A 14,468-nucleotide genomic window follows, 5' to 3' on the forward strand; every position below is an offset into this window, starting at 1 on the left:
TTTGCCATGTGTGTATGTATAGTGAGTATATGGCATAATTGCTTTTACTTCTGTATATATGAACAGAAAAATTAAGTAATTTGATCAAAATCACATTGTGTATAAAGTGAGACTATAGATTGAAGGTGGCCTGCTTATTCATTTAAAAATTGTGTCACCATGTTGGGGTTGGGGAGACGGCTTAGTGGATAAGGTGCTTACAATGCAGATGTGAGTACCTGAGTTTTGATCCTGAGTTCCCATGTAAATGCAGGTAGTCATGGTGGCACACATGTAATCCCAGTATTTTGGAGGTAGAGATGGTAACCCATCCACAGGGCAAGGTGGCAAATGAGACTAGTCAGATGGGCAAGCTGTGGGTTTAAGTTAGAGACCCTATGTTGCAGTCAGGTTTGCATTGCTGGCAGAAGTCACCTGACCAAGAGCAACTTGTGGGGGAAAAAGGTTTATTTTAGCTTACAGACTTGAGGGGAAACTCCATCGTGGCAGAGGAAAACAATGGCATGAACAGAGGGTGGACATCACCCCCTTCCCAACATCAGGGGGACAACTGAAACAGGAAGCTGTGCCAAACACTGGCAAGGGAAACTGGCTATAAAATCCCTAACCCTGCCTCCAACAATACACTGCCCTCCAGGAGGCTTTAATTCCCAAATCTGCATCAGCTGAGAACCTTACATTCCCAGTACCTAAGTTTATGAGTGACACCTGAATCAAACCACTACCCCCACCTCAAATAAATAGAGAGTAATTAAGAAAGACACCCAACATGAGCCTCTAGCCTCTACACGTTCACAAATACATGTGTGCACACCAGCACAAGTGTGTACCCACATGCCTACAAACATACACACTGCATACACCCATACACTTGCAAAAACTAAAATAATTGCATCAACACAGACTTAGAAAATTGTATTTTTCATGAGCCATTTTAAGTATGAAAATATCAGAGTTTTTTTCATCTACCACCACATACATAGTATTTGCATATTGGCTTGGCTGTATGACAAAATAGTGTTCAACTCCAAAAGGTCTTTATATCAACAGAGATCCTTTATTAGAAATACTCATTTGCACCAGTGGTAACTAGGTGATCCTAACAGTGAGGTCTGTTGGTTTTCCCAGGTGTTGCCCTGTTGCCATTCGTGGATGAGCGAAGGCTGAGAGCTGCCCTAGAAGAGGTGTATCCAGACCTTACTCCAGAAGAGAGTATGAATCACACTGTCACTTGGTCAATGCTAAATTTGTGCAACAAAGATATATTTCTATGTCAAATCAGACATTTTTCCATTTGTCAAATTTCCCATAAAGAAGCAGAAATTACTGACTGACTTCTTTAGAACACATGTTAGCTTTGCTTCTTACTATATTGCATCTAAATTGAAGAGTACATAATGAAAAATTTTAACTCCAAAGTGTTTACTAAATTTCTTTAAAAAAAAAAAAAAGCGTTGGGGCAGGCAAGATGGTTCAGCTATTAAAGATGCTTGCAAGGCCTGCTGTCTCACGTTCATTTCCTCAGTACTCGTGTAGAGCCAGAGACATAGGGTGGTACATGTATCTGTAGTTCATTTACAGTGGTAGGAGACCCTCGTACACCTGTTCTTGTGCTTGCTTTCTCTGTCTCTTCTGCTTGCAAATAACTAAAGAAAAAAGACACACAAAATGTGGCACATGTCTATAATCATAGCATTGTTGAGCAGTAGACTATCTTATTTTCAGATTTTCAAAAATGTACCCATCATTCACAGGGAAATTGGAATGCTGACCTCTGTTGAAATTTTTATTTAATGACATTGTAACCAGTTTTTAATCAATACCCTTTTTATCAACTATTTTAAGATTAATCTATGTTATCAGGTGATTCAGTGTGTTTTTATTTCCTCATAGAATGTTTATGTGTTTCTTAAACAAGAAATGGACTACTTTAATTAAGAAAGACTTGCCTTTTATCTTGAAATATATTCAAGCATGTTTCTGTAATGCTTCATACAGTTAATGATTTTTGAAAGTTCTTTATAAGAGTGCTGTTTAATTTATTCCTTAGAGGCATATCACACATTTAGGTGTATAAAAGTATTTTTCATAAACTATGTTGAAGGAAGTTATGTTTTGAAAATGCAGGTGTTTTGCTTTACTGTAGACTCATAAAAATTGAGTTTTAGAAATGTCATTGTTTCATATGTGATCTTACTCTTTTTTCTTATTTTCTTAGACAGAAGAAACAGCCTTGGATGTGATGTTTTGTTTGTGGGGAAACTTCACCCACTCCATGACTTCATTTTAGAGCTGTACCAGACAGGTTCTACAGAGGTATTGCAATACAATTACTTAATAAATTAATAAAATAGATATAACAGGAAATTTCCCTGTAACCTCTTTAAGTATAAAAGTCTGTGATATTAAATGTACTCATGGTTTTACAGTATATATCTCCAGAACCTTTTGTGTCTAAGGATCTGCTTATTCTTGGTACTCATATAACTAAAATTCAACAATATTTGATCCTTAGTGTCTGACTTATTTAATACATTTTTTGAGGCTCCTTTTCTGTTGTAACATGTACCAAAACTTTACTCTCTTTTTCCACTGACTATCCATTAATAAGTATGTGTCATCTTTTGTTTATGCATTCATTCATTTGCTTAATAGATCCTTGGGTAATTTGTACCTTTTGGCTCCTAGAATTTTTTTTTTTCCTGAATTTAGTGAATCTTAGTATTCCACTCATTTGGTTATGTAATTGTGAATTTATTTTTCCACCCCAGCCAGTTGATGTGCCACCTGAACTGTGTCATGGGATTCAAGGAAAGTTTTCTTTGGATGAAGAAGCCATTCTTCCGGACCAGTAAGTATCCACTCTTGTGTTGTTAACACAACTGTAAGGAGCTGTTGTTAGTTTTCCCTTGTTGTCTGCTGGTTCATTTTCTAATACTAGTAGGAACATTTTATTTAAACTAAAACTCTGCTAGACTAAAAATGACTTGTAATCAAGTCCTAGCTCTTCAACAGGTAGTAGCTGTGCTACCTTATAAATGGATTTGAGTTCCCTGGAATTGTCAGGGCACCTATATGATCATAGTTGTTTTGGTATTTGTCACTGTTTCTTGAGTGTACATTGGAGATTTCAAAGGCTGAAGGTATGAGGAACAGAAAAAAGAATATAGTTATGAGATTGTAGGCCAGGTTTTCAAAAATGTAACCATAACTCACTTTTTATTCTTGTTTTGCTTTATAATATATAGTATTTTTCATTAAAATGATATTTATGGTAACTTAGTATTTTTAAATACCTTAGTTTTTTGATTGTTTGTTTGTTTTAGGTAGGCTCTCACTCTAGCTTAGACTGACCTGGAAGTCACTATGTAGTCTCAGGGTGGCCTCGAACTCCTGACAGTCCTCCTACCTCTGCCTCTTGAGTGCTGAGATTGCAGGCACATGCCACCACGTCCGCTCCTTAGTTTTATTTTTTAGTAGGCAAATACTGATAGATATAGCTAGCATAAACAAATGTTCTTTGAGATCCTTCCTTATTTTCAAGAGTGTAGAAAAGGGATCTGAGACCGCAGTTTTCAAAGAGCTGCACTGGGTATATTCAAGAGGTGACTTGCTCATTGTAAAATATGTGTCTCCATCTTCTCTAGATAAACACTGGGTGGATTTTCAAGCGCTTCACTATGTTTTAAACCCAGTGGCTCTTTGAGAGAGATTGTGAAGCTCTCTCTGTATTCTGATCTTTAAGACATTGTTACAACCTTCATTTTTGTCAATCTCAATAGTGTTTGTTGTGTAATTTATAGTTGCATTTTTTTGATACTGATGAGGTTAAATATCTGGTGATTAAGACCTAGGAAGATGAGTCATCAATAGAGTGCTTACCATGAAAGCAGTAGGACCCTAATAAGGATCACTAGCCCCCATGGAAAAGCTGGGCATGGCACATACCCTGTAATCCCAGCAACCGGGAGGTAGTGACAGGGCCTGTTGGCCATTAAGTCCAGTCTAATCAGTGAGCTCTACCTTCAGTGGAAGATAGCCTTTCTCAAAAAAAATAAGATGGAAAGACACCTGACTTTGATCACTGGCCTCTGCGCGCAAACACATACATTAACATGCACACACACACATACAAAAATTGACTTAGTTGATGTATTTCTGCCCCTCTTGGGTTGGGAGGGGTTCTGTCTTTATGTTTTACAGACTTAAAATTGTAAGTCTTTTTGACCATAATTATTTCCTGTTTATAAGATAATAACCATGCTGTTTTTGTTAGTGCATTTTAATGAGTTCTTGTTTCAAAAGCCTAACAAATACAACAAAATCTCCCAGTTGTCTACAGTTATAATATACACACCGGTGGTTCCTCTCATTTCCCTTTAGAACAGTATGTTCTCCTGTGCCCATGTTACGGGACCTGACACAGAACACCGCAGTCAGGTAAGTTTTTCCAAAATTCATAGCATTCACTCAGGACACAGCTCCAAACTTAGAAATGAATTTTAACAGATCTCTGATTTATAAGGAAGTGGCAGCTGTTAATCCACCAATGCTTTTAGATTGAGAGTCCCTGTGCTGGAAACCTCAGAGCAGAGCCTCTTGACTTTAAATTAAGTGTATTGTTAAGGTTACTGATTTAACAAGCATACTTATCTGTTTTCTGGTTTCCCCTAACAACCTCTAATTCTTCCAGGATTAGGAAAGTGGGAGGTAAAGAGTAGGGGTTTGTGGGACTGTGCTGTACAAGAGCAGACTGGCCTTTATGCCCCAGTGGCTCCCACTACTTCACTGTTTTCTAACATAGTATTTTAATTATTGTGGCCCTGCAGAATTTAAAATATTATATAATGTTTTAGTTAAGGTTGGCTGGGAACTTACTTATCCCTTGCTTCCTTAAGTAGTTGTCAGCATCATGATACATAAAAATGTGAAAGTATAACGTAACTTTGTAAATGAAAACCAGCACACTATTTGTATGATGTAAATCTTGATGCCGGAGTCTACGTTGTCTTTTTTATTTCCAGTGTTTAGGCAAGACTAAAGCAATCACATCTCAGGTATTCAAGAATTTGGTAAACAACTGCTCATCTAGAGTCTTCTTTTCTGAGCCATTTTTATGATTTCTCACTCTCAGGAAATAGTTTAGACTTATCTTAGATTTCTTATTGTCAGATATGAGTTTGCTTCCTATCTTTAATGGATTTTGGATTTACCTAAAGGTCATTGTATATAGTCTTTATTTTACACGTTTTGTTGTTTTTTTTTTTTACTTTTTATTGTTTACCTTTATACAAAAATTTCCCCTTTTATCTTTGTGCTTTTTTTGTTTAGTAAAGAAAAGACTTTACGGCCATATTCATAAGCCCCCATCACAAATAGTCTGACCTGTGATATATTCATTGTGGACACTATATCCACCCATGAGATCTCTGGCTCTTAGTGGTGCTTCAGGCCAGTTAATTGTACTAGCTTTTTTGGATTGTGACATTTTTGTATATTTTTTGCTTTTTTTGCATATATCAAGGGTATTACTGCCAAACCCTCTAGAAATAGTTAATTCTACTTAAGTTTCTAATTAGGATAGAGAGGTTTATCCAAAGGAAAGTTGTAAAATCAGTGACAAGCCTTGAAGCTTTACTTGGGTGATAATGATGTTGCTTGTTTGTCACTTTGGGTGTGAAGGAGCCTGTAAAGTTTCATGTGTAATGAGTTTTCTGTGTGTATTTTGTAAAACAAATCCAAGACCTAGGTGAAATTCAGATATTGAAAATGAACTTCAAACTTAAAATTCATATAAAAAATTTATTTTTTATTTTTTCATTTATTTATTTGCAAGCAGAGAGATAGAAGAGGGACAGAGAGAAGGGGCATGGCAGGCCCTCCAGAGACATGCACCACTTTGTGCATCTGACTTTATGTGGGTACTGACACTTGAACCCAGGTCCCCTAGCTTTGCAGGCAAGCACCTGAACTGCTAAGCCATCTCCTCTAGCCCTTAGAATTCATTTTTTAAATTTCTTAAAATTTTGTGAAAGTCTAAGGTTAACTTTTGTCTTATGAAATAATTTTCTCTGAAGGGTGGTGTTGAGGCCAAGATCTATTCCCACTTTACTGCTCTGTATGTGGGGGGGGGGGGGCGGGAGGTATGTGTATGTTGGATCCCAGTGTTAATTTTGCTTTATAAATATCTAAAAATATGTCTCCAGTGTTAGTTATCAGCCCTCATCTCCATCTGATGCATCCAGCATGCCATAGTTAACTAGTTGTTTCTTCAGGTTGACTTTGGATGTGTCATTCCCATCACATTTGGTCTTATTGGTAGTATTGGGAGAGTGTATTGTTAAACAAGTCATCGAAATGCCTCATGTTCATACAAGGACTTAGCATAAGCCGGGTGTGGTGGTGTACACCTTTAATCACAGCACTCGGGAGGCAGAGGTAGGAGGATCGTTGTGAGTTCAAGGCCACCCTGAGACTACAGAGTTAATTCCAGGTCAGCCTGGACCAGAGTGAGACCCTACCTCGAAAAACAAAATAAAACAAAACAAAAAAAAGACTTAGCATACATTCAGCTGGGACCTGGAATGTCACTTCTTTATTTCTTTAAATTTTCTTTTCACAACTCATTCAGCATATTATATGATAGCTTAACTTTGAAAAGAACAGAGCTGTCTTCATTAATTGTGTTCATTCTGGTTTTCTGCCGCCATTACAGTTTGCTTACACATAGTATTTTTTTTCTAATAATCTTTGTTAACTTTAAATATATAAACCGGGCTGGAGAGATGGCTTAGCGGTTAAGTGCTTGCCTGTGAAGCCTAAGGACCCTGGTTCGAGGCTCGGTTCCCCAGGTCCCACGTTAGCCAGATGTACAAGGGGGCACACGCGTCTGGAGTTCGTTTGCAGAGGCTGGAAGCCCTGGCGCGCCCATTCTCTCTCTCTCCCTCTATCTGTCTTTCTGTCTGTGTCTGTCGCTCTCAAATAAATAAATAAATAAATTTAAAAAAAAATGTTAAATATATAAACCATCCTACCAATGATAATAAAATTCCAGAAAAGTTATCTACTCAGTACATCAGCACAATTTTCTGTTATCTTGGAGGGATAGGTGCACACATACATTCACACGTTGGGTTTCTAAGTCTGTTATAGCTATAGGCTTGTACTTGAACATCCAGTTTTTCAAGGTTACCTCTTGCCATCTATGCTCGTCCTTTCCACATCCCTTTGACTTTTATGCTTTTCTCTCATTCTTTGAGCATTTCCATTCTTTTGTATGCCTGCCTATCCCTCATTCTCCCCCCTCTTTTTGGTTTGTTTCCTTTTAAAAGATAGGGTATAACTTGTGTATTTTTCATATATGATTTATCTGCAGTAGCATTGTTACGTTCCTTTTTTCTGTTGTAGCACCTAGCATAGGTCTGAACTCATATGAGAACTCAGTGCATTGTGTTGAAACCAGTATTTACTACAATCTTCTGGGATTTTTTTTTTTTTTTTTGAGGCATTTCTCAAACTTTCTGATCACCTTTGGATAAACCAGACATGGCATAAAATATCTTATCTCTTGAGGAAGTTTGGAGTTTATCCATGTAAATGTGTGTGTGGATGAATTTTAAATGTAACCATTACTGTGACATTTGTGAAGCTCATGGTTGGCAGGCAGAACAAAAGTCTAACAGAAGTACAGTATACTTGAGCAGCAGTAGACTTGATGGCAGAAGACACTTGGGTGGGATCAACTTCTACCACATGTATCCTATGTAAGACATTGAACTGGTCTACCTCTCCTTATAGAGTGCCACAATTCTGTACATTCTTTGTGTTGTACATGTTCAGCATGTGCGTAATAATTTCCCTGCAAGAAAGTTTGTATTGGCTTGTTGATTTAGCATTAATCATGGAATGTACTAGGGAAAGGTTGAGTAAAAATGAAGCTTGGTATTTGGAGTTTTCTCCTTGCTTTCAGATGTACGTTAGCATCCTCAAGTAATAGTATTACTTAAAATAATATCTATGAAAAGAACTTTGCTTCAGTATTTTCTTCTGACCATGAGTACAGATTAAAACAGTATTCAGTTTCCTTATCTTCAATCATGGTTGTTTTCATATATCTCTTGTCAGTTTTTGAGATGATTAAAATGACAGGGTGGTTACTTGTCAAGGAAGGAACCCGTTTTACTGTTCTTGGGGAAGCTGACTAGTTGGGGGAAGCTAATGCTGGATGAGTCACCACTGTTTCACCTGGGTTTGCAAAAAAGAAAACAAATACTTCTCTGGTGCACAGTTAGATGAAATAGTTAAATATCAACATGACTCTGACCTAGGCTAGGCAGCCTGTTGACTCCATAGGCAGGGATTGGGAGGGTGTTGCTGGGTATTAAGGCTTTGCGTCAAGCACTCTGCTTCTGAGCTACACCCTAGTTACATTAATGACTTGTCCCTTCTTGAGACTTCTCCAAGGGTCTGCCTCTTCCTGATAAACTCCCCATAACTCCATTATGTTTTTGATCATGGAGATTGTGGTAGGCAAACTGTATCATGTTACCCTTTAGTCCTCCACCAAAAGAATTTAAATTTAAATCTGAAAAATTGAAGGGACTTGGACAGTTTGAATCCATATAAAGAGTTACCCTTTGAGTCTTTGCCTAGTAGGTTCTGTTTTAGGAAGTTTGTTTGAGTCATGGCTGATATTGCCACATTAATCTACATACACTTTTTAAGGAACAAATTAAAATTCTAAGTCTTTCACCAGTAGAGGCTTCAATTATTTTAGAAGAGGGTCTGTCTCTTTATGTTCTTAAGGATCCAAGGAGAGTTGTTTAGTCTTTGAGATTATAAATAGTCCCTTCAATGAGAATGCCAAATTTATCTTTAAATATTCCTCTCTGAATGGTATATACTATATTAAGATTACTGTGTCAAGTGTGGTTATGAGAGGAACCTTAGAGAGATGTCTTTTCCTATTAGCTTGAATTTTTTTCTTTTCAGAGAATGAGCATGGAAAATTGAATTTTTTAAAAACAATTTTGTTTAAAAATTTAAGTAAAAAGGCCTACTTTAGTTAAATTGAGCCTTTGGTCTTAGGAACAGGACCATGTCTTTGCTCCCCTTAAAAAATATGAATTTATAAACATGAATATTTAATAGTAAATGAACATTGTAAAATAAAGGGAAAAGGCAAAATGTCACCAAAGGAAAATGGAGACAATGTGTGATGATAAATGGACTGAATGATTATGGTAATTGTTTCACAGAATGCATGTATATCTGTTTGTCAGCTATTCCTCTGTAAAGCAGTAGGAGAGCGGAGGTATATATCACTGAAGGATATAATAAAAAATAAAAATCTGTTTTCTAAGGTAACCATTGAAAAAGGTCTTTCTCCCCCCACCCCCCTTTTTTTCTTTCCTCTCATTTTTAAACTTCGATGTTATGTAGGTAGCCCTAGCTGGCTTCAAACTCAAGGAAGTCCCTTGCCTCAGCCACCCCCAAGTGCTAGTATTATAGGTATGGGCCATCATACCTGGCAAATAAGGTGTATTTTTTTGGTTATTTTTAAAAAATTTTAAGCTTTTTATTGACAATTTCACATAAGCATCTAATGTATTTTGATGATAAGCTCCACCCATTACTTTCTCTTATTCCTCCTGTTGAATCTTCTAACTAGTCCCTCCTCTACTTTAATAACTTTTCTCCCCATCCTCTACCATCCATGATGAGAATATTGATGGGCCCCAATATCATACAGATAGCAACAGTTGCTATGAAATCATGAATTCAAAGACCACATTAGGTCTGGTAGACTGGATTCCATAGCACATGTCCCCATCCTTAGGCCCTAATGTTCTTTCCATCCCCTCTTATGCAGTGTTGTGCAAAGGTCATGATAGCGATGTCTCATTTAGCACTGACCCTTCAACAGTCACTTATTCTCAGTAGTTTGCAGAGTTTGAACCTCCCTGATTGTTACTGACAACTCCAAAAAGAAGCTTCTCTAAATAAAGGTGAGAGTAGCACTGATCTATGGGCATAAACAAATATTATATCCATTTAACCAATAAACAATAGTAGCTTCCTTTCTATAGCCTGTGATCTCCCTAGCTATGGGCTTTTGATTAGATTTAGTAACAGGAATGAATTCCTTCTTGTGGAGCAGACCTCAAATCAAATCAGAGAGCACCCCTATAATAGTCATACCACTTGTACCATTGGGCATATCTTTCTAAGCTGGTTAGTTATGTAGCCTGCAGGTTTCACTGCTGTGTAGGACTGTTGATGACTTGTCTCCCTCAGCAACTTATATAGTACCTTCCTTCTGGCATTATAATAGCAAGCCAGCGAAGAAGAACCTTCTAGCTCATTTCCAGCTTGACTTCTCATTTTTCCTACAAATGAAGCAAGTAGAGTCTTCAGTAATAGGATCTCACCATCTAGTTCTGGTGGCAATCAAGAGCACTGACAATAACCTGAATTGTTTTGGGGCCTCTGGTCTCCTTGAAAACCAGTCACTGGGAGGTATCCTACCCCCAGCACTGGGATTTTCCTATAATAACCTATGGTTTCTGGAAGCAGCGGTTAACATCCACATAAAATAATGCAGATCAGATTTTTTTTAATTAGTTGACAAAGAAGTAGGTTTCTGTATCGCATTTTCATATGTCTTTATTTTTGGTTAATCCCCCCTTCTTCCACTCTTCTCTCCTCCCCATTCCTATCTCCACATAAACCTTTCCATCCCCAATCTAGTTTGCATTCTCCTTACAGCCTCACTTTCCTTCCTCTCCTCACATGACCCCTCTCTATCTTCCTGGCCTCTGTTGACTCTCTAACTTACATACATGTCTAAAAATTCAAAGTTTATGGGATTTCTTACAGGTTCTACCTATAAGAGAAAATTTGTGGTGTTTATCTTTCTGTGCCTGAGTTACCTCAGGATAATACTTTCTAGGTCCATCCATTTTCCTGTGAGCTTTATAATTTCATTTTTCTTTATAGCTGAATAAAACTCCATTGTTTAGGATGTACCAGAATTTCATTGTCCATTCATCAGTTGATGGGTATCTTGAATGAGCAAGTGTCCCTGTAATAGAATCTTTTGAATATTCTGTGTAGAGTGCTATAGCAGAATAATGTTAGTTTTTATTTTATTTTATTCTATTTTTAGTTTTAATTTATTTATTTGCAAGGAGGGAGAGAGGAATAAAGGGCATGCCAAAAGCCTGTAGCCACTGCAAATAAACTCCATGTGCATGTGCCACTTTGTGCATCTGGCTTTACATGGGTCCTGGGGAATCAAGCCTGGGTCCTTTGGCTTTGTGGGCAAACACCCTAACCGCTAAGCATCCCTCCAGCCCTGTTTTTTAGTTTTTTAAACAAACTTCCATACTGATTTCCATAATGGCTACACCAGTTTGCATTCCTACCAACAGTGGATAAGGGTTCCTCTTTATCCAAACATTTGCTAGCATTTGATACTTATTTACTTGATAATGACCATTGTGACCTGAGGGAGATGGGATCTCAAAGCAGTTTTAATCCTTCTACCCTCCTCCATCTTTTTATCTATGACAAGGAGAGAGAGAGAGAGAGAATGAGAATGAATATGAATATGTGAGTATGGGTACACCAGGGCCTCTTGCCTCTGGAAACAAACTGCAGAGGCATGTGCCACTTTGTGCATCTGGCTTTACGTGGGTACTGAGGAATCAAACTTAGGCAGGCAGGCTTTGCAACTAAGCACCTTTTACCACTGAGCCAGGTCCCATGACCAATTTTGAGTTCTTTATATTATTATAGATACTAACCTGTCACATATATAGATGTTAATATTTACCCAGTTTGTAGGCTGACTCTGCTCAGTAATCTTTTTAAAAAAATTTTATGAGGTTCCATTTGTTGATTATGGGCCTTATTTCTCGAGTGACTAGAGTGCCATTCAGAAAGTTAAGATGAATTTTATTAGCATATATTATTCATAACAGTTTTATTATGAAAATTTCCTACATATGAAATATTTTTGTCATACTCATTGTGCTTTACCTTCTTCTGTTACCCTTCCACTCCTGCTGATAGTCCCCATCCTCTTCCTGGCTAATCCTAATTCCTTTCCTATTCCTATTCCCGTGTTGTTACTTTGTGTACCAGTAAGTTTAATTTGCATTACTCACAAAAGCATGGGTATGGGGCTATTTACAGAATTGTGGGCAACTTATTAGATTCTACACTAGTGAAAAGAATGACTGTCCCACAGCTTTTCAGGGAGGAATGGGGCCGGCCGCTTTATGAGCTCCTCCCCAATCCATGATGGAATGTTTCCAGGCCCAATCTTGGTGCAAGTCTTATAAAGGTAGTAACAACTGCTGTGAGTTCAGTGTAAAGACCACATCATACCTGAGGGACAATACTCAGCTTCCTCCTCCAAGGTCTTTCCTTTCTGCTCCATCTTCAGCATTGTTCCCAGAGCCTTGTAGGGGGTGATAGAGATGCTTCATTTAGGGATGAGCTTTCAATAGTCACTTATTCTCAACACTTCGATCAGTTATGAGTCTCTGTAGGTAACACCGGCCAATGTAAAGACAAGCTGTGATTAAAGCTGAGAGTAGCAATAATATGTGGAAAGTTCATCATTAGTGAAAAAAAAATGCTACTTACTGTTTTCTCATAGTTTGATTTTTTTTTAATCTTGCAACTTTATTAAATTTATTAGTTACAGTAGATTTTCTGATAGTGTCTTCAGGGATTTTTGTCTGCAAGATCACATGGTCTGTAAACAGAGGGTAACTTGACTTCTTTTCCACTTTGGGTATCCTCTATTTCTTTGTCCTGCCTAAATAACTCTGGAAAAATTATGTTGAATAAGAATGATTTACGTGGACCTTTATTTTATTCTGTATCTTAGTGGAAATGCTTTCAGGTTTTCCCCTTCTAACATTGTATTTTTTGTGATTTTTCACATTTAGCTTTTTGTTAATGTTGATGTACTTTTTTTTTTTTTTTTTTACCATAAAGGAAATTTGGATTTTATTGAATACTTTTCTGTGTCTGTTGTGATGGTCATATGGTTCTTCTCTTCAGTTTGTTGATGAGGCGTTGTATTATTTACCCTTCCTTAGCGTTGTGACCAAGTGTTTGGAATAGTAGAAACAGTATCAAGGGAAGAAAGATTTGTTTGGGCTCATGGTTTTAGATTGTTCAGTTTGATGATTATTTGACCCCATGCACTTGGGCCAGAGCATCATGGTGCCAGAAGTGTATAGCAGAAGAGAAGTGTTTTACTTCATGGCTGACCAGGAAGCAGTATGGCAGCAAGTAGACACACTGAAGAATCTTACCCTTGTTTATCTACTTCCTCTACTCAGGTTCCACCTCCCAGAGTTTCTATAACCTCCCAAAATAGTGGTACCACCTAGGTACCAAGAATTCATATCATGAGTGTATGTGTGACATTCCATACTTAAATCATAATAGTGGTACTACTTTTATTGATGTGTGAATGGTGAGCCATCCTTGTGTGTCTGGTATGAAGCCCACTTGATCTTGGTGTATGATTCTTTTTTTAATGTTCTGTTGGATTTAGTTTTACTATTTTGTTGAAATTTGAATATATGTTCATTAGGGATATTGGTCTGTACCATTTTTGTGTTCTTTGGTATCTGGGTAATGCTAGAGGTATACACTGAATGTCTTACAATTTTATTTATTTATTATTACAGGTTTTTTTGAGGTAGGGTTTCACTGTCGCTCAGGCTGACCAGGAATTCACTAAATAGTCTCAAGGTGGTCTTGAACTCACAGTAATCCTCCTACGTCTGCTTCCCATGTGCTGGGATTAAAGGTGTGTGCCACCATCCCCGGCCATGTTACAATTATTTTTTAATTCAATTTTCTAGAACAATTTGAGAAAAAGATTTTTTAAGAAGGTTTTAAAAATATTTCAATTTATTGTTTGTTTATTTGAGGGAGGGAGAAAGGGGTAGAATATGTGAATAAGAATAAATATGAATGGCCACATCAGGCCCTCTAGCTATTGCATATGAACTCTAGATGCATGCATCGTCTTTACTTCTGGCTTTACATGGGTACTGGGGAATCAAATCATGGTTGGCAGGCTTTGCAACTGAATGCCTTTAGCCACTGAGAACATCTCTCCCAGCCAAGTAAAACCTTTTTGAGTAAAAAGCTTTGTGTGTGTGTGTGTGTGTGTGTGTGTGTGTGTGTGTGTGTGTGTGTTAACTAAAACTTTATTTTATTTTACTTATTTGAGGGAAAGAGAGAGAGAATGGGCACACCAGAGCCTTCAGCCACCATAAACAAACTCCAGACGCATGTGCCACCTTGTGCATCTGGCTTACATGGGTCCTGGAGAATTGAACCTGGGTCTTTTGGCTTCACCTTTTGGCAAACACCTTAACCACTTAGCCATCTCTCCAGCCCAATTAAAAAGTTTTTAGTTGACTATAACTGTT

General features: G+C 37.6%; 1 protein-coding gene across 3 annotated transcripts in view; it reads left to right on the forward strand.

Moving 5' to 3' along the window:
• Positions 1-14,468, forward strand: part of Xrn2 (5'-3' exoribonuclease 2) — a 78,395-nt gene that overhangs the window by 43,042 nt on the left and 20,885 nt on the right. For all 3 annotated transcript variants that reach the window (XM_004668740.2, XM_045156923.1, XM_045156925.1), the window contains 4 exons: positions 1,129-1,212; positions 2,219-2,316; positions 2,772-2,851; positions 4,384-4,440. In XM_004668740.2, the coding sequence (XP_004668797.1) occupies positions 1,129-1,212; positions 2,219-2,316; positions 2,772-2,851; positions 4,384-4,440 (319 nt within the window). The remainder of the gene's footprint in view (positions 1-1,128; positions 1,213-2,218; positions 2,317-2,771; positions 2,852-4,383; positions 4,441-14,468) is intronic.

Source organism: Jaculus jaculus, chromosome 8 (genome assembly GCF_020740685.1).
Source record: "Jaculus jaculus isolate mJacJac1 chromosome 8, mJacJac1.mat.Y.cur, whole genome shotgun sequence".
NCBI lineage: Eukaryota > Metazoa > Chordata > Mammalia > Rodentia > Dipodidae > Jaculus > Jaculus jaculus.